General features: G+C 43.1%; 1 protein-coding gene across 3 annotated transcripts in view; it reads left to right on the top strand.

Moving 5' to 3' along the window:
* Positions 1-20,587, top strand: part of BRINP1 (BMP/retinoic acid inducible neural specific 1) — a 156,415-nt gene that overhangs the window by 87,602 nt on the left and 48,226 nt on the right. For all 3 annotated transcript variants that reach the window (XR_011364818.1, XM_069986567.1, XM_069986568.1), the window contains exons 3-5: positions 6,541-6,731; positions 15,013-15,182; positions 18,926-19,031. Coding sequence is in view for 2 of the 3 variants with exons in the window: in XM_069986567.1 (XP_069842668.1) it covers positions 6,541-6,731; positions 15,013-15,182; positions 18,926-19,031 (467 nt within the window). In the remaining variant the exon portion in view is untranslated. The remainder of the gene's footprint in view (positions 1-6,540; positions 6,732-15,012; positions 15,183-18,925; positions 19,032-20,587) is intronic.

Genomic DNA, 20,587 nt, shown 5'->3' on the forward strand with positions numbered 1-20,587 from the left:
TTCAGCTCTTCAGAACCTGCCAGACAAACATCTTAGGCTCCACACTTTTCCTTCAATTTCCTTCCATTTTCCCCTCCTATAGGCTCCCATACAGCAGTAATTCGCTGCTTGGTGTCAGTGAGTAGGTAGGTAAATGTGTTGCCCCCTGTATGTAGGATCCTCTGCTGTGCCCCTATATAGTAATAATGTCCAGTGTTGTGCCCCATAGTAATAATGCCTCCTGCTGTGTTATCAGACATTGTAAAATGTCCCCTACTGTGCACCTTCATCTGTGCCCTCCATATAGTAATAATGACCCCTGCTGCACACCCCTATAGTAATAATGCCCCCTATATAGTAATAATGTTTCCTGCTGTGCCCTCCACATAGTAGTAATGCCTCCTGCTGTGTTACCCCACATTGTAAAATGTCCCCTACTGTGCACTCATATAGTGATAATGCCCCCAGCTGTGCAACCCCATAGTAATAATGCCCCCAGCTGTGCCCGCATTATATAGTAATAATGCCCTCTGCTGTCCCCCCATTTAGTAATAATGCCCCTGCTGTGCCCTATATAGCAATAATGCCCCCTACTGTCCCCTCCATGTAGTAATCATGCCCCCAGCGTGTCCTCTATATAATAATAATGCCCGCTAATGTGCCCGCATATAGTAATGCCTCCTGCTGTGTCCCCATATTGTAATAATGCCTCCTGCTGTACCCTCCATATAGTAATAATGTCCCCTGTGCTGCCCCCCTATATTGTAATAATGTCTCCTGCTGTGCCCCATATGGTAATGGTGCCCCCATATAGTAATAATGTCTCCTGCTGTGCCCCCATATAGTAATAATGCATCCATATAGTATTAATGTCTCCTGCTGTGCCCCCATATAGTAATAATGTCTCCTGCTGTGCCCCCATATAGTAATAATGCCTCCTGCTGTCCCCTCCATGTGCTAATAATGCCCCAGTGTGCCTCCCATATAGTAATAATGCCCCCTATGCTGTGCCCCCTATATAGTAATAATGCACCTGCTGTGCACCCCCATAGTAATAATGCCTCCTGCTGTGCACCTCCATAGTAATAATTCCCCCTGCTGTACCCTCCATATAGTAATAATGCTCCCTCTGCTATGCCTCCTATGTATTAATAATGTTCCCTCTGCTGTGCCTCCTATATAGTTATAATGCCACCTCTGCTGTGCCCCCATATAGTAATAATACACCTGCTGTACCCACCATAGTAATAAAGTTCCCCACCAGCCTGCAATTAACCCGACCGCCATCCCCACACACTACCCTATCTGACCCCCCCCACACACATTACCCCACCTGACCCCCTCCACACACACACATACTACCCCACCTGACCCCCCCACCCCCACACACTATCCCACTTGACCCCTCCACACACAGACACTACCCCACCTGACCCCCCCACATACACACTATGCTATTTGACCCCGCCCACACACACATACTACCCCACTTGACCCCCCCCTTACACACTACCCCACCTGACCCCCCCACACACACATACACACTATCCCACATGACCCCCACCTCCACACACACAACCCCACCTGATCCCCCCCCCCCCACTATCTTATGCATCAAGATAGCACCATTCGCCTCCCCCCTGCCTCCCCCCTGCCTGTCCAGTATCGGTTCTAATTTCCAAATCAGGCAGTTACTTATTGAAGACATCGGTTTTGAGGGATTTACAGAGTTCCTCCTTCTTCTCCTTTCATGTAATCTCAGAGATATCATCACTTTCAGAACTCCCTGTTCTTCTTTGTGCTGAAAATAGTTCTCAGTAACATTGGCTAGATAATGGCCCTACAAGCCTTCCTGTCTGGGTATATAGGGAAAGAACAGGCAGAAGCAAATGGGGACCGCCTCAATCACTCCCTTAAAACATTGTATAGTGAAGGGCTACATCTCTGCATATAGATAGTGTTGTACAGCGCCAATTTAGCTGGCAACCATGGAACACCTGCTGGAATTGGCCAGAGTGCTGAGTGTCAGCTCCTACTGATAAATGGATCCAAGATTTGGCTCTTGCGGTATGAGTGGTGCAGTGCCAGTCACCTTCTTTATTGTCCCCGTAGCAATGACACGGTCTGCCCACAACAATTGCTGACAGGTGAAGGGGATAGCATTGATTATCTGGTGACAATGGCGCCTATCAAGGGATGGGATATATTAGGCAGCAAGTGAACAGCCAGTTCTTGAAGCTGATGTGTTGGAAGGAGGAAAAATGGGCAAGTGTAAGGATCCGAGCGACATTACGATGGCAAGAAGAAAGAAACCAGTGTATTGTAGCTTCTGCTTGCACTGTATAAGGCTTTGTAGATGGAGACCAGTCACCATGTTTATCCTTACAGAAAAAATAGTGCATAGTGCACCATGGAGTATAGGTAGAGGGGAGTACAGAGACTACTACTGATCATATGACTGGTGGTGGTGTAATACCAGTGGTGGTGAGTGTAATACCATATTCATACTTGTGTTGTTTGGGGGTAGCCTTCTCCGCCGGTGGTGCTGGCTAGGAATTGGTGGAGCATTTTGGGTTTGGTCCTGTGACATTTGGGTTGCAGGGCCATTCCATGGCTTCCCTTCCCTGCATGTGCACGCTTTGCAGGTTTGGCAGTCGCTGACCGACACAGTGTGGAGTTAGCGTAGGGACCCGTGTGAACCAGGAGACCTGCACGTGGTACACAGGGCAGTATGGTTTGATCAAATTATATACCGACATCCTGGCGTTGGTTTTTAAAATTAGCCGAGCGGCATTAGTATCAGCCATAAGTGTGATGTGAAGTAGCTCCCTTCTCTCCATGTCGCATTGGATCATATGACTGCCCGCTCGTCTACAGTAGTGAGTGGCAGTGCATACACTGTGTGCTCACGTTACATTAGAATAACCACTGGTGACTGCCCCTAACCCCAGCAATGTACGCTATATACCAACTGTTTATCCATGATTGAGATGGGTTATGTCTATACCAGGGAGGCATCTATCAGATCATATAGGTAGTCTTCATCAATCATGCGATTTCTGCCTTTTGTGCCTCTGAAAAATTTCATTTCCAAGGCAACCCCCTTCTGTGTCCCACCCATGACCAGGTCCACACAGGTTTTATGCAGAATATTAAAGGGGTTACCCAGGCTTAGAAAAACATGTCCGCTTTCTTCTATAAACAACGCCACTCTTGTCCTCAGTTTGGGTGTGGGTCTTGCAGCTGAGTTCCATTGAAGTAAATGGAGCATAATTGTAATACCACATACAACCTGAAGACAGGGGTGGCGCTATTTTTTTTCTTTTTTTACAAGAAAGTAGCTGTATGTTTTCTAATCCTGGATACAATAGATTGAAACTGTGCATTGAGCCATTCCTCTGCTATTCTTCCTGGAAATATATGAATATATCTTTTACCATACACCCTATCAGTCGGCAAGGGCTACACAGAGTTTTCGTAGCAGTACTGCCGGATTTTATCTCGGTTGACAGCTGTAGACCCTGGGATTGCTTTCAGCTCAGTATATCGCGGCTCTAAGAGCCATAGTTACAATCAATTAGTTGCACCACAGGAGTCTTCAGGTAGGCCCGGCTTTCATACAGATCCATACAAGGAGGAATAATAGAGGGAGAGCACAATACAGAGGTCTGAGTAAGATACTCCAGAATTGTTTTTTCATTGTGATACAAGGATTTACTATAACAGTAGTGCTGCTCTATAAATCCACTGACTCACAGGCGAGGCCAATTTCATTGCAGGGGTTATAGAAACATAGAAGATTGTCGACACAAAAAGCCCACCTGCTCCATCTAGTCTGCCTTTATATTAGGATAGATATAAGTTTATCCCAGGCAGGTTTACATTCACTTACTGTAGATTTACCAACCACATCTGCTGGAAGTTTGTTCCAAGCATCCTCTACTCTTTCAGTAAAGTAATATTTTCTCATGTTGCCTTTGATCTTCCCCCCAACTAATCTTGTATTGTGGCTCCTTGTTCTTGTGTTAAGTTTCTTATTTAAAACTCTTCCCTCTTGAACCTTATTTACCACTTTAACATATTTCAAGGGTTTGCCCAAGGACCCCTTTGAAGACATGGAGTCCCAATCCCAAATATCATGTTCATGTAAAAGCACTCCCTTGCTTGATTTCCAATAGCTGCACATTGTCTCTGATGATCGGGACTGCAAGTGATGATCAATAAATAGACCCACCCCTACATGTCTCGAAAAGGAAGGAACTGAAAAACTTGCACTGTTAGGGAGCCAAAGGCTTCCCTTCCCCTTTCTTTCCACCAGACTATACAGATTTAGATCCTTAAAGGAGAAGTCCGGTGAAAATTTTTATTAAAGTATTGTATTGCCCCCCAAAAGTTATACACAATATACACTTATTACGGGAAATGCACATAAAGTGCTTTTTTCCCTGCACTTACTACTACATCAAGGCTTTACTTCCTGGATAACATGGTGATGTCACTTCCTTGATAAAATGGTGATGTCACGCCCCGACTCCCAGGGCTGTGCAGGCTGTGGCTGCTGGAGAGGATGATGGCAGTGTTCCCCCAGTGCCCTGTGTCCCTCAGTGTCCCCCTCCCATCATCCTCTCCAGCAGCCACAGCCAGCACAGCTCTGGGAGTCAGGTCGTGACATCACCATTTTATCAAGAAAGTGACATCACCATGTTATCCAGGAAGTGAAGCCTTGATGCGGTATAAGTGAAGGGAAAAAAGCCCTTTATGTACATTTCCCGTAATAAGTGTATATTGGTGATTTGTATAACTTTTGGGGGGGCAATACAATAGTATAATAAAAACTTTTGCCGGACTTCTCCTTTAAGTCTTTCCTGATATGTTTTATGCCTGACACCCTCCACCATTTTTGTAGCCTGTCTCTGGATCTGTTCTGTTTCATCAATATCTTTTTGTAGATGAGGTCTCCAGAATTGGACACAGTATTTCAGATGTGGTCTCACTAGAGCTCTATACAGCAGGATCATAATCTCCCTCTTCCTACTGGTCATACCTCTAGCTATACAGCCCAGCATACTATTAGCTTTCCCTATCACCTGGTTGCACTAGCAGCTCGTTGTGATGTGTCAAAAATCACTACCCCTAAATCCAGAATTGCCAGATGGGAAGTCTGCCGCCGGGCTATCTTTTTATAATAAATACAGTAACTCACTGGTCTCCTGGTAAATACTGTACTGTAGGATTGTAATTTGTGTCCACAAAAGTGACGTCTACTTAGAGAGTAAAAGGTTATTAATTTATAAAGGTGTATATCGGATGAGAACATAAAGATATTATGAAATAACTTTACTTTTCTCTTGGTTATACTGTACAGTTAGGTCAGGTGGTCAGCACACTGGGTAAGATAAGGCTTAGGTCTGAAATTCTCTAGAGAGTCTTTCTATTCCCAAAATAGTGCCTGGCCATTTGACCATGGTTTCTGTATAGCTATTGCTCAGTATCATAAAGATTAAGAAAGAAGGACATTCTCAAAGAAAGTGATAACCAAAGAACATACAAAGTATAAAGTAAAAACTTTCTGCACTCAACTAAATGTCAATGCTTTTTCTACAACAATCTCTAAAGCTTCTGTACGTACATTCATATCAACTTACTAAAGATGAACGTAACTCAAGCTCCCTAGGGCTGCATCCAACTTCTTCAGGCACCGGTATTCAAATGTGGTACGATCAGACTCAAGCATGCTAGAGTTGTGCTTGTCTACCTACATATGGTAAAAACTTCTAGGTTGCTTAGCCCTACACAATGTAGGGAATTATTAATGGTTGCAAAATTGAAAAATTTTGGCAAATTTTCACAATTTTTTTTTAGATTTTTCTCCATTTAATGTCTTTCTTACACTAGTTTTTTGGTGCAAGCAAGCATAGAAATAGATCACTGAAATTTCAACGTTTTTTAAAGAGACAGGTACCCTTTAATAAACGGACCGTACTAATTTATTGTCAGGAACTTACCTCACCTCGATCCAGCGGCGTCTGCCTCCAGCTCAGCTCTGGCGGCCGGCTCCGGAGCCGGCTCAGGAGGCCGGACTAATCAGCCTTTGGTCCGGGCTCCTGGTCCAGTATATAGTAAAGTGTTAGCCAGTGTGATATCGCTGGCTATTAGGTTACCCCTGGTCCCAGCTCTCCCCAGTCTATTCCTGCGTTCCCCGTCCTAATTCCCTTCTGCCTGCTTACTCATGTTCCTGACCTCCCGCCTGACCTGTGACTATTCTTTGTGTGCCGATTTTGTACTGCGTTGCCCGTGTGGTTTGACCTGGCTTTGTTCACTACTCTCCATTGTGTTTGTCTGTCTGTCAGTGCAGGGAACGTCTTTGTGGTTGTCCGCGACCGCCTACTGTCGACTGAGGCAATTAGGCAGGGACAGTGGGTGGGTTCAGATCAGGGCCCACTGTCTGGTTGTGTTTGTCCCTTTCTGACATTTATGTTGCTTTTTTCTTGCTGAATTCCCATGATATAATTGATGATAATAAATGATATAATTTCTTAATTTTCTAATTTTGTTTTAAAGGGAGTTTGCCCGCTGGAAGGTGAGAAACGTGGCAGTGGACCGTAAGGAACCTCTTAAAAGTATTTTGCCCTTGATGCCTGAATTCCAGCGAAGTTTGAGACTTCTTGGACGGAGGCCAAGTTCTCAACAAATTATAGAGACCATCATTAAGAAATACGGGACTCATCTTGTGGTCTCTGCCACTCTTGGAGGTAAAGAGCTTAACTTTTTTGGTTTGTGCATGTCTATCCATAAAAAAAAAGGTGGAAATGTATTGCATATATGTAACTGTATACCCTAATACATCATTTATGGTAGTTGTACTATGCTGTCCATGTTTCTTCCTCCAACTAGATTTCAGCTATTATTTCCAAAGAGTAAGGGAGAGAATCCCTTTGGTGAGTGCTTTCCCCACTCGTTCTAGTGATTGGTGGGGACTTGGCATCCAGACCCTGACCGATCAAAACTTTGAACATATCTCTATTACATGTTAAATGATTTTTTTTTCATGATACATTATAGTAACACTTTAAAGGGGTACTCCAGAGACTAAAACTATTTTTGGCTAATATATTGCTTTAATAAAGTTATATTACTGTACTTTGTAAGTATATATAAATGTATATTTTTTATTTACATATGCACTTTCATTGACTGGCAGCAGTTGCCACATGGCCCCCTCTGCTGCCACCAATGTTTATGTGTCGGGAACTGCAGGGCTGTCCAAGCCCTACAGTTCCCTATCCCCTGCTCTGATCTAGTGCTGCAGCACAGAGCTATATAGGGCATGGTCTCAATCCCTTCCTTGAACTGTCTAATTTCCTCGGGGGAACTGTATATTACCACTTGCTCAGCTAAAACTGTAGTTATACAAATCACTGATAGCAGGGTGTATATAAGAATATACAGTACCCAGGGACTGAGCTCTATATAATGCTGTGCGGAACTTGATCAGAGCAGGGGATTGGGAACTGCAGGGCTTAGACAACCCTGCAGTTCCCGACATAAACGTTGGTGGCCGCTACAAGACACAGTGTCAGGAAGACAGGTTAAACCCACAACAGCAAATTGTGTTGCAAGACATATGTAGTGGCCAGTAGTGACCTATAGGCTATGTTCACACACGGTACGAACAACGGCCGTTGCTCGGCACTTAAAAACATTGTCCGTAGTAGTGAGTGACAAACAACAGCCGTTGTTGCGCAGAAGATTGCATTGATTTCAATGCACAACGGCTGGAAATAATTGACACGTCAATTGTTTCCACAGCCATACCAAACAACAGCAGTGGTTCAGAACATTGTGTGAACAATGGCCATTGTTTGCAATGCGACACATTTTTCTATGACAACAGCGGCCATTGTTTTAATTGCAAAATCGTGTGGCCATAGTTTACTATGTGCGGATCTGGTCAGGTCATACACATAGCTAATTCACTGTTGAGCTCAGATTTTCTGCACAGATCAGTCTATTAGAATTAATGATGGAAGATGTGAGTTGTCGAAATAATGGACCAGGAATCATTGAGATCCAGCCATGAGAAGCTTCCCAGCCAGGAAGTACACAGTAATAGTAATACGATGCACCGCATAGAACTTGTATTAGATGAACCTGATGAATCAGTCGCACATAGTCCTGTGCATAAAATCGATAAGTATATAGGAGCGAGTATAGCAGTTAATGGACCTGTGTAATTTACAGAGTAACAATCAGCAGTAAATCTGACCAGTGTCCAGCAAATTCCCAGATTACTTGATGTAGTAAATATATGCATACATTTATACGTGTGACCTGATTATTATAGGGGTCTCTTACATTAGCACTTGTCAAGAGCTTCGGCAGACGGTGCATAATAAACCTAGACTGAAGCCTCACGTAATCTCCTCCACAAATGGCACTTACCTTCTCTAGTCATATATAGCGTGAATGTGATGTGCAGTGTGAACGCCAGCCACTTACAGGAAGATATAATACCGCCTAGCATCTCCAGTCACAGGGAAGCTTTTCAGGTAGATGTCTGATGCACTTGGGGCTATGGGGCTGTCCAACATGCCAACATTTTTTGTAAATGACAGATCTACTTTGAAGTGGTATTCCTCATTGGAGACATTTTTGGCATGTAGATAGTATAAGGGTCCGTTAACACTACAAATTTCTTTGAGCGAAGAGGCACAGAGAGCAGAGGCGTGCGAGCCCTCCCATTCAAACAGAAAGCAGGTGGGATTCCTGTGGGGGAGTTCCGCATGGAATTTCGGCACCGATTCCGTAGTGTGAACGAGCCCTAAAGTCTTGGTCTATAAGTTGAAGATGAGGTAAAATGACAGAGTGCTTAGACCTCCCCCCTTTCCCATCACAGTTGGACAAACATAAATAAACTAGTTGTCCCCCTCTCCTATGATCTTAGGATAACCTGTTTTATAATCACACAGGGCAGGTTTTCTGCTGAAATATTAGGAGAATATTCTGCAGCTCTTTCCTCTGGTGATCTAGTGGAAGAGGAAGCAGGACACAAGGGAGGATGTTACATCTCCATATGAACCTCACTCCACACAGAAGAAAACACATTTAGGCTATGTTCACACTACGTAAAAGTACGGCCGTTGTTGCCACCGTATTTTATGCAGTGTGGAACATTGCCTACATTTCTATGGGATCCCGGCCGGAGCGTTTACACATCGTATACTGACATGTCATTTTTCTGCGGCCGCAATTCAATGAATTGGGGCCGTAGGAAACCCTGTCAGTTCACACAATGAAGAGAGCGACTCCGGCCGCTTGCTTCATTGTGTGCTGTGGGGAGTTCTGATGCGGGCGCGCGCTGATGCGCCCGCATAATAACCCTACGGCCGGAAAGATCATCCGGCGGTTCTTAAGTACCGGCCGAGATGATCCGGGATGAACCCGCATCAGAACCCTGCGGGCGGAAAGATCATCCGGCCAGTTCTTAAGTACCGGCCGGGATTATCCAGGATGATCTCATACGTAGTGTGAACATTTTAATAATGGAAGTGAATATCAGGTGATGGACGTGATTATACAGTTAAGGGATATGTATTATGTATACACTCCGCTCAATGTAAAACATTCACACCCACTAACTGTATAGTCACTCCCATCACCTGACTGTATAGTTACTCCCATCACCTGACTGTATAGTCACTCCCATCACCTGACTGTATAGTCACTCCCATCACCTGACTGTATAGTGACTCCCATCCCCTTACTGTATAGTCACTCCCATCACCTGACTGTATAGTCACTCCCATCACCTGACTGTATAGTCACTCCCATCACCTGACTGTATAGTCACTCCCATCACCTGACTGTATAGTCACTCCCATCACCTGACTTTATAGTCACTCCCATCACCTGACTGTATAGTCACTCTCATTATTTAAATCAAGTTCACGCCCATCTGACTATTAACTGTATTGTCAGACAAAATATAAACCCACATATCCCTGGAATGGAAGGATGTATCGGGAAACTGAAAAAAGCTGCGTAAACAGGGCATTCTAAGCTGTTTAATGATAGTAACATCTCATTTTGGGGCGATTGACTACAAGCCACTTTAAATATAGAAACCTACTTTTAAAAGGAGAACCAACTATCTCATACCCATTCAATTAAATATTCATAGCCCCCCTTCTAAAGACAGGTTCCCAATATCTTAGTATTTTAGTAGCTGTGTTTAAATATATACCCCTCCACTTCCTGAAGTTGCTGTCGATAGATTCGATTGTGGAAAACAGTATTCGTCTCCCATGGCGGCTGCTACCTGTTGGCAAACATTGCAATAGCCTCTATGAGAAAACTCTCTATTGAATATACTGTTATACCTGGGTTCTGCTGATGGGTTCTGCATGAAAGCAATGAGAAGCAGTGTCTCTTCCATCTCCTTTATTTCATATCAGAGAATCCCTGTTTGAGCCCATAGAGAACAAATATTTGTTTTATTGGTCGATGCTGTTGCACGGTGTCCATCAGAGATTCATTGTGCACGCTCCTAATAGACTAAAAGCAAATTTTTCGGCTGTATGTAAGTGGCTTTCTCATGAAATGATCAAGAACTTGTATAGCGTAGACATGAATAGGCAAGGTCACAGTAGCGGTGCTTATTCTAAGTTGCTTGACAAATAATTATCTTAACCATCTAATTGGCACACGGGCAATACTGGCTCGGCTGCTGAAAAGCTGATTGATAGGAAGTGCCACTGTGCAGATGTTCTGTGCGGCTCCGTTGAATATGCATTGAATTTGCACATTGTGGCATTAAAGCTTATGTTTGCTGTCAACTTCTAATCGCGGTTTAATCTCTTTCAGATAGGCTATGTACTCTATAACTTGTGTTCACATAAATGAGTAGAACATTGTGTAATTCACAGTGTGCTGTGATGTGGACCTGAGATTATAGATCAGGATTGGATAGAGAGCTATGTTTATTTATGCCCATATGGCCAGCCTCTGGGGGGGGGGGGAACATTAACCAAACCTACAATAACTTCCTGGGATAGCTATCTCAAGGGCTAAGGTATTAATAAGCCTGAGACTTGTTCAAGCCTGGGAACCTGACACGTTGGGGGACATTTATTAAGTCTGCCATTTTTTGCTCATTACAGTGAAGTTCTAGGTGCATTGCCCACTGGGAAACATCAATATGTAGAAAGGTCCGCGGAGCCTCCACTACGAGTCTCAAAACACGGGATTAGCCAGATAACCCTCCAGGGAAGGACCTCACAAAGGGATGGCTCCTGTACGGAGACCACCAAAACCACCATATTAAGCAGTGCCTTCAGTCAGTATCTAACCTAATCACAAGTCCGATGATATGACCAGGGAAATACCAAAGCCAGGTATCCATCGACAGACAGCTGTTTCAGGGTGTTGCCCCTCATCAGTGTGGAGTAGGATTCTGCCTAGAAGGGAGCAATGCCTAGTAGACCAATAGGGCAAACAGATCGCTGATCTCAGGGAGACCAGCCAAAGAAGACACTGTCAGATGCTGCTAAATACAGTGAAATCCTAGGTGCATTGCCACCTGGGAAAAATCACTACGCAAATAGGTCAGCGGAGCCTCAGTTACAAGTCTTAAAACCCATGTTTTGAGACTCGTAACTGAGGCTCCGCTGACTTTTTTGCATTCTACTTCAATGGCATGTTTTTCTAGAGATTGCTACCAATTTAGAAATATTTGTTAGTATTTGATTAAAGATCCAAGAAGTGGGCATTATTAATACTCTTTTGCTGGGGGACCTAAAGTCTTGGGCATTAGCCATAACATGTAAATCAACAGACACATACAAATGTGTATATATGACATATATACAGGGCAGGTCTTAGGGCGCATCAACTCATTAATCAAAAGTGGACACCAGCACCCCAACAACCCAGGCACATGCCAGGGCCGCCACTGGGTGCTGTGCCAACTACTTTAAGAGCAAATCAAAATATCTGGGTCTAAATATGATAGGTTCTTCCAAGATCTTTAGGGAATGCTATGAATGGCATGTACTTGGTCAGTAACAATGTTTAAGTAGGTAGTACATGCCAAAGTAATATCCAAATGAATGCTAAGACCCAAGGTTTCCCAGCAGAACATTGTCCAGGCAATCTGGGCACCATGTCAGCAGGTAAGTCACATCTTGATGTTAATGTGTTAAAAGAAGTGTAAAGTGGACTTGCCAAACTGTTTATAGCCATAGGCTGTATTCATGTTTTCCCGGGAGCCCTATGGCGGTATCCAAGTTCTCCACCTCCAGGAGTCAAATGCTGAGAGTTTGGGTTTTTAGAGTGCAGAACAGCTTGACAAGTCCGCCCAACACTAGTTGAAAGCAAAACAATGGGCAAATTTTAGAAAATTTTGAATTTGAGGGACAAATTCTGATGGCTACGTGACTGGGTATTTGGGCATCTCCAAAATGGCAGGTCTTGTGGGGTGTTCCTTGAATGTAGTCGTTATTACCTACCAAAGATAGTCCAAGTATGGAAAACCAGCAAACAAGTGATAAAGACAGGGGGCTCAGAATACAAAGACCAAACGTATGGCAAAGATAAAAAGCCCCAAAACATGGAGAGATGCTTCCTGTTGCCAATTTAATACTTTATAACTCCTCTAAGCTGTATTATAAATTGTCTTTTGTAATCACGTATGATACATATAATAAATGCACGTTTTTCATGCAAAAAATGACTTTTCAGAAAGTGAAAGCACATTAGGCTAATTTGGGAAAAGCTTTATGCTTGAACCTAAAAACTGCTGACATTTTCTTTCTATTATGAAGTTTAGGATACCCACAGAGAGCTGAAGGAGGTAGGGGCTGGTTATACAGATAAGAATAGACTACAACAAAGAAATGGAGGTTGGTAAGACAATGAGTTTGAATGGCAGAACAAAGAATGGCTAGTTGTTTCTACAATTCCTGGCAAAAATTATAAAATCACCACCACGCTTAGAGGATGTTCACCCAGCCTTGTAACCTTGTCTGAAATGCACAAATCATAGTTATGACACAAAAGAATACTTAATAGCTGAACACTCTCTCTTTGGGAAACAAATGAAAAGTATTTTTTTTTTATATCAATAGGATAAGATTCTCGAAATCAAGTAAAGTAATAAATTATGGATTCATTCATTTATGGAATCACCTTGTAATTTGCATTTCTAAAACTAATGCCAGCACAAGTCTAAAACGTAAAAAAATAATCTGCAGGTAAAAGGAAAAGTGCTTATAGATCTTACTGAGCTGTGGACCTAGCTAATCGAGAGACAACATGGCCCAACAGGGAGTGGTAAACTAGAAAAGGTTGAAAGATTAGGAAATCCAACAGAGAGTGGGGAAAAGGATGTTGGGTATTTCCGGTCTGCTGTGTATGTAAAATTTGGTGCAAGTATAAATGAAATGGTAAAGGTGTAAAAGGGAAACTTACGGATAGATACGCATATAAGTCAAAGCTTCAATAACAAATAATGCCCTTTAATGTAATTTAAATAAAACAAAACTTGTGATCTGTCATAGACTTGAAGGTCAAAGTCTGGATGTTTAGACCACCACAGATCATGAGTAATGAGAAAACTTACATATTTGCGACCCCTCACTTCTTTCCATCCACATCCAAAGCCACCCTACTCCTTTCCCTGGACCGCCCTTAGCCAATACCCAAAAGGCCCCTGGGCAGCTGCCTACCCTGCCCAATGGGACAGACAGCTCTGGGTTCATCCAGACCACAGCGCTCGACATTTCACTCCCGTGGCTGTAGAAGTTGTATCTAGCCCTAGGGAGTCCTGAAAAACATGGATACAGCCATAGGCTAATTACATTCCCTCCCCAGTCTATCCTTATGGTACAAGATTGACTTCTGTAGAAGTCTTGGGACTAGGGATGGTCCAAACCGAGTTCGGTTCGGGTTCGTACGAACCCGAACCCTCGGTAATGATTCCCGCTGTCTGCCCTCTCCGTGGAGTGGGCGGATCCAGCGGAAGGACCGCCTGGAAAACTGGGATCCAGCCATAGCCATAGGCTGTATCCCAGTTTTCCAGGTGTTACTCCCGCTGGATCCACCCGCTCCATGGAGCGGGAAGACATCGGGAATCTGCTGCCAAGCGTTCGGGTTCATACGAACCCGAACCTCGGCAGGTTCGTACCATCCCTACTTGGGACTGTTTCCTGCAGAAGACAGAGAGAGAAGCGCTAAGCGCAATGCTTTTTTCTGTTGGTTATAGAGGTTGGAGGGGAGATCTAAACAACCGGTCTTTCCCCAATAAAAACTTTTGACGTCTCTCAAATATGTCATGAGTTTTTTCTAAATTGTACAAGTCCTCTTTAAAACTGGTGTATGAAAAAAAATTAATCTATAGCTCCTAAGTAATGTTACTGTAACAAATCATGATGATTCCAATTTCCATTAAGTGTACAATGAGATTTGTGGTTAGCTAGATGAAGACGCTAGTATCACACAAAAAGATTGAGGGGCATTTCCTTTCTTGCACTGATTGAATTAAAGACATAAAACAGATTAAAATAGAATTTTTTTCTTTCAATTTCTTCTTATGCCATAATGGACAACTGTGTATTAAAGAGGTACTCCAGCGGGGGGGCACTTTTTTGCTGGGACCGGCGGGTCTTGCATCGCGGTGCTCAGGTCTCAGGTCCGCTCAGCCACTCAGTGACAGAGGCGGGATCTGAGCGGACTTGAAACGGATCCCGCCTCCTTCACTGAGTGGCTGAGCGGACCTGAGACGTCACATCTCGGGCCCGCGTCAGACACCCGGAAGCGTCCCGGAACCGGCCACCGGAGCAACGAGATGCGGGACCAGCCGCTGAAACCGGGGAGGTGAGTGGCTGTCTTTTCCCTCGGCCACCTCCTCCCCGGTCCCAGCAAAAAAGTGACCCCCCCGCTGGAGTACCCCTTTAAGAATGTAATGGAGCCATTAAACATAGAGTCTTTGTTTAACTGTGATCACAGAGTCACTGTTTTTGGCTGTTTTTTGTGCAGGCGAGGAGGCTCTGACAATGTACATGGACAAGAGTCGCTTGGATCGTCATGCAGGAAATGGAAACCAGAGTGTGGAGTCTTTACATCATTTGGCATCATCTTACTTTGTAGACAGGGATGGGACTATGAGGAAACTCCATGAGATCCAAATATCAACAGGAGCCATTAAGGTATTTTCAGGTTTAATCGCTCCCTCTAATTTTCAGGTTTAATCGCTCCCTGTGGTAAATCCTGGTCTCTCTCCCTGTGGTAAATCCTGGTCCCTCTCTCCCTGTGGTAAATCCTGGTCCCTCTCTCCCTGTGGTAAATCCTGGTCCCTCTCTCCCTGTGATAAATACTGGTCCCTCTCTCTCTCCCTGTGATAAATCCTGGTCCCTCTCTCTGTGGTACATTTTGGTCCCTCTCTCTGTGGTAAATCCTGGTCTCTCTCCCTGTGGTAAATCCTGGTCTCTCTCCCTGTGGTAAATCCTGGTCTCTCTCCCTGTGGTAAATCCTGGTCCCTCTCTCCCTGTGGTAAATCCTGGTCTCTCTCTCCCTGTGGTAAATCCTGGTCTCTCTCCCTGTGGTAAATCCTGGTCCCTCTCCCTGTGGTAAATCCTGGTCCCTCTCTCCCTGTGGTAAATCCTGGTCTCTCTCTCCCTGTGGTAAATCCTGGTCTCTCTCCCTGTGGTAAATCCTGGTCCCTCTCTCTGTGGTAAATCCTGGTCTCTCTCCCTGTGGTAAATCTGGTCTCTCTCCCTGTGGTAAATCTGGTCTCTCTCCCTGTGGTAAATCTGGTCTCTCTCCCTGTGGTAAATCCTGGTCCCTCTCCCTGTGATACATTTTGGTCCCTCTCTCCCTGTGGTAACTCCTGGTCTCTCTCTCTCTCTGTGGTAAATCTTTTATATAAATCTGACTTTCTCTATCAGTGTTTTTACCTCACAACACAACAGGATCTTGTTCCTTTCTGTCTTTCTCACACAATAGAATCCCGCTTCTTGTTACCTCACAGCACACACACTGTCTGGATCTCCACACTAGATCCTTCTGTGTGCCCCTCCTCTCTTTCCAAGCATGCACAGCATACATTTGCCTGTTAACTCCTTCACTGCTGGACAACTACCAATGTTGTGTGCTGGCACTACTGGCACTCTCCAACTGTCAGAGGTCATTAATTAACCCTTCACAATAACAGTCAAACTTACCCTGGGCCACATAAAGCCCCGCCCAGTTGACACTGTTAACCAACGAGATGAAGCAAGATTAAATCGGGATAAGGTATCACTTTAAGTTTAACATAATGGGTCACCAAGGTTTTAAGGAGCTTTTTAAATGTTAAAGTGTTTAGACCCTGACTGATCACTAAATCAAGTTAGAATAAGACAGTGCTAAGCACATTCTCTCTTACAATTCTGTGACATGTGACTGAGATACCCTCATAATAGGGCTGTCTTGGCATTGCTAAATCCTGAACTAGGAAATGTTTGGTGGCCCTTAGAGAATGAATGGATTAGTTGCCAGACAGAAGCGGTGCATTCTGGGGACAATTATACCCTTGTTTCCAGGATTGGTGGGGGGGGGGGGGGGGGGGATACAGTAGTTGGACTTCCATCAAAATCATCACCTGTCCTGTAAATAAGGGAGAGTGGGCAAAACTTAACAGAAAGTGTATTTGGCAAAAGGCCAAGGTTATATGCACGAAAAGGAAAAATGTTTTTGCTTTCAAAGTAAGGTTGCATGCACACTTCGGAATCCAAGTGAATGACCCGCATCTCCGCCTGTGCCATGGACTCCATTCTATGCACAGGCAGATTCTGTCAACCGCTGAACGAATTGACAAGTCAATTCTTTCGGCATACGGCAGAATCCACCCGGCCATAAAATGGAGCGGATTCCATAGTGTGCATGCACCCTAAAACCTAGACTAGACAGTTGTAATGATTCAGGTTTTAAAATAGTCTATTTTCCCACCACAGGAAAATGATGGGCGTCTTCTGGATGGCCATAGGTTTATCACCAAAAAACATGCGGCTATTGAGAATGAGGGTAAAAAATAATGATCATGAACATTATTTACGCCATTCATTATCAATAGACGGCCATTAGTTGGCGCTAACATGATGGCCATCCAGAAAGACAGACATCATTTTTACATAGTGGGAACATAGTCACAGACTGTTTAAAAATTGGACAGTTTTTTCTTACCTTCTACACTATGTCTGGTAAAACATATCATGGGGATGACCATTGACCACCGTTGCAAGTCTGTAAATCGGAAATTGTTGCGAGATGCTTTTTCTCGCTCTATTGGAAATGTCCTCCTGACTATTCGCTCTGTCATTTGTTGCTGCCGCTCTGCTTTCTGTCCTTGCTGCTCGTTCTTCAGCTTTGATGCTCCGGAGATTCTGTAAATTTGGTTAACTCCATATAAATACGCTGGCCGTCATTTGTACAGATGTCACATGTGTTATGTTAGATTGCCCATCTCTAGCCTAAGATTTATTACCTTTTTTTTTTTAAAGCAGCAATAATTATATAACCTTCTATAAATATAGTATAACACATTGTCTCCTAATAAAGTAATGAGTCTATGATCTTTCTTTTATGGTCACTTTTACTTTTTCTATGACTTTTTTAAGACAATGTAGGTTTTGGAAATAATAAAGAAATATTACAGAGTCACCAGGGGCACATTGGATTTCTTTTTCATTTTGGCCATTTTGACAACCAATTTCCTGCGTCGCTGTGTAGCATCTCACTTTTGTTGTTTACTTTAATAAATTGCTTTGCCTTTGTCTCACTAGGGGATTTTTACTTTTAAATAATTATGTATTGGAATAACCAGACATTCCAATGTATTAGTATGTGTCATTGTAAAAGTGACAGGCACATATTAGTTTCTAATAGCGCCTATTAGGCACTAAATGATGGCGGCCCTTAGGGCCTTGTTAGACTCCAACAACACAATCACTTCCTGCATCATTGACTGCTTATTGTAGGAAGGGGGATGGGGGCTAAACCATATTCACCATATGCATTTTAAAGGGGTTATCCAGGATTAGAAAAAAAAGAAACACAGTTAATTTATTACTAAAACAACATCACCCCTGTCCTCAGGTCATGTGTGGTATTACAATTCTCTATTCACTTCAAAGGAACTGAGCAGCAAAATGACACCCAGAGTGGAGCTGTTTCTGGAGAAAGTGGTCTTGTTTTTTTTAAGCCTGGATAACCCCATTAAGTCCATCGCTGTCCTCCAAACACCATCCTAGAAAGGCCCAGAAACAATCCTCTTTAAAAAAAACAAACAAATACTTTTTTGGTCTAGTTTATGGGATATTGAATCTTTTATTAGAATGCCTGGTATCCTGCAATCTCAAGAATGGAGATTTGAATCTCTCATCAGAATGGAGCAGTACTGCTCCATTCGTTCTCTATGGTAGCTACCAAAGAAAACCAAACAATGTACCCAACTATGTCAGTATCTAAAAATAGTTAATAGAACGGTGGCGCACATGCGTCATTGCCACATCAAGTCCCCATTCTCAAGATCTAAAAATAATGAAATAACCAAAACACTACAACAAGGATTGTAGGCTATACCATGCCACAGTTGCAGCTCCATCCACAAGTCTACTCATTTCATGTAGAACAGTAGTGGCAAAAATAGGACATTGTATGAGTCACAGGTATAGCTCATGAATCATCTCTTCCCAATAATAGATAGAGATTAAACATTTGCTGCCACCCTTCTACTTCGAAATGCACACACAAGACCATTCGTCTTGGTGATGGTCCCATCAGCTGGCCCATTAGAATTTATGGAACTTTAAAAACTTTTTTTTTTACTATTTATTCTATCTTCAGAAAAAGCTAATTATTTGTGTTCTGGTCCCTAATCTAATATTGTAACCACCATTTTGAATCCCTGTAGGTCACTGAAACTCGTACAGGACCTCTGGGGTGTAGCAGCTATGACAATCTTGATTCCGTCAGTTCGGTGCTGTTACAGAGCACAGAAAGCAAACTCCATCTTCAGGGTGAGTATAGCATTATACACTTATGAGAATCTATATGATATTGTAATACAATGTTTTTTGTTGTTTGCCTACATTTTTAGCTTTTTTACTTAAGTACGATTGGATTTGGTTGTCTATGCTGTCAATGCCGGCCCTCTAGGCATATACAAATGTCTATTTATATTATTATTATTATTATATATATATATATATATATATATATATATTATAATATATTATATTATATAATAATATTAGTAAGTATTAGCTACAATGTGACAAAAAGGCGTTTAGGTATCTGACCACTTTTATAAGAAGTCATGTGAGACGTAATACCGGGTTTTATGGAACCCAATAAACAAAAGAAAATAAACTCTTTGTGCATATTACTAACTTGGAAACCTGTGACTGCTCAATATAAACAGTTATATTAATATAGTGATAAAAATGGCAATATAGTAATATATGGCAATATACAGAGGTGCGGAAAATTCTTGATTCAAGGAATAGTGTTGAGTGGAGAGGCCAAACTGTTCGGGTTCGGCAATGTTCTCTGAACATGAATGCTTGGCATTTTACTCACTACGTCTGGATTGGATGCCTATGGGTGTATCCATGTTTTCAAGGACTCCCTAGGGCAGGATCCAACCTTTACAGCTACCAGGAGTCACGTTGGAGAACGTTGCCAAATCTGAACAGTTCAGCCTCTGCGCTCAACACTATAAAGGAGCAAAAGAAAAGCTGGCAATAACTCTCAGCAACCGCTATCATTCCTAATTGTATCAATCCTTCTGCAAATTTCCACAAGATTACCTGGTTCACTCTTGAGATCTACTTACGGACCATCTCAGTAATAGTTGACTCTAACAGGGTTTTATTACACTAGCTGTTATTTTTTTTATAATACAATTATTCTCCTTTAGTAACAATTCTTCTTGTGTGGAATACCTTGGTACTCCATGTTGTGGAGCACGCCACCATGTATTTAATATAAGTTGCCACTTGCCAGCAGTGTACAGGATTGGAAATAACTCAGATCCCAGCTATTTAAAGGGGTTGTTCTGACATTACAAGATATTCCCTATCCTCAAATATGATCACAATGGGTCTTAGTGCTGGGACTAGAGAGGAGCACAACTCGAGCATGCCCCTCTTTCATCAGAGTGAAGCATTGCGATGCACATATGGATGCTGCTCCATTCAATCCCATGGAGAATGAGTGTCAACGTGCATGTGTGTGTCCCATCCCTACAGATTTCCCATCCTCGTTCTTGAAATCTTGAGTATATGGGATGACTTGTTAACATGAGACAATCCTTTCAATCTGAGGCGTAAGGCAGAGTAAGGGGGACTCCACCCTGTCCCTTAATCATCCCCATCTCCTCTGTGGTAATGGCTCTCAAGCCTGGAATTTTAAGCTGGTCATACACCGTCAATAACTGTTATGTCTCCTTCCTGACACCCTTCCCCCCTATACACAGGAACGTTTTGGAATGAATGAGTGTTCCTGTGTTCTCTTTGGGGAAGGAGGGGTAAGCTGCAGCAAGAGTGCTCTCACTGTGGCTTATCTCTTTTTG

The sequence above is a fragment of the Dendropsophus ebraccatus genome, chromosome 10 (genome assembly GCF_027789765.1).
Source record: "Dendropsophus ebraccatus isolate aDenEbr1 chromosome 10, aDenEbr1.pat, whole genome shotgun sequence".
In the NCBI taxonomy this organism is placed as follows: Eukaryota; Metazoa; Chordata; class Amphibia; order Anura; family Hylidae; genus Dendropsophus; species Dendropsophus ebraccatus.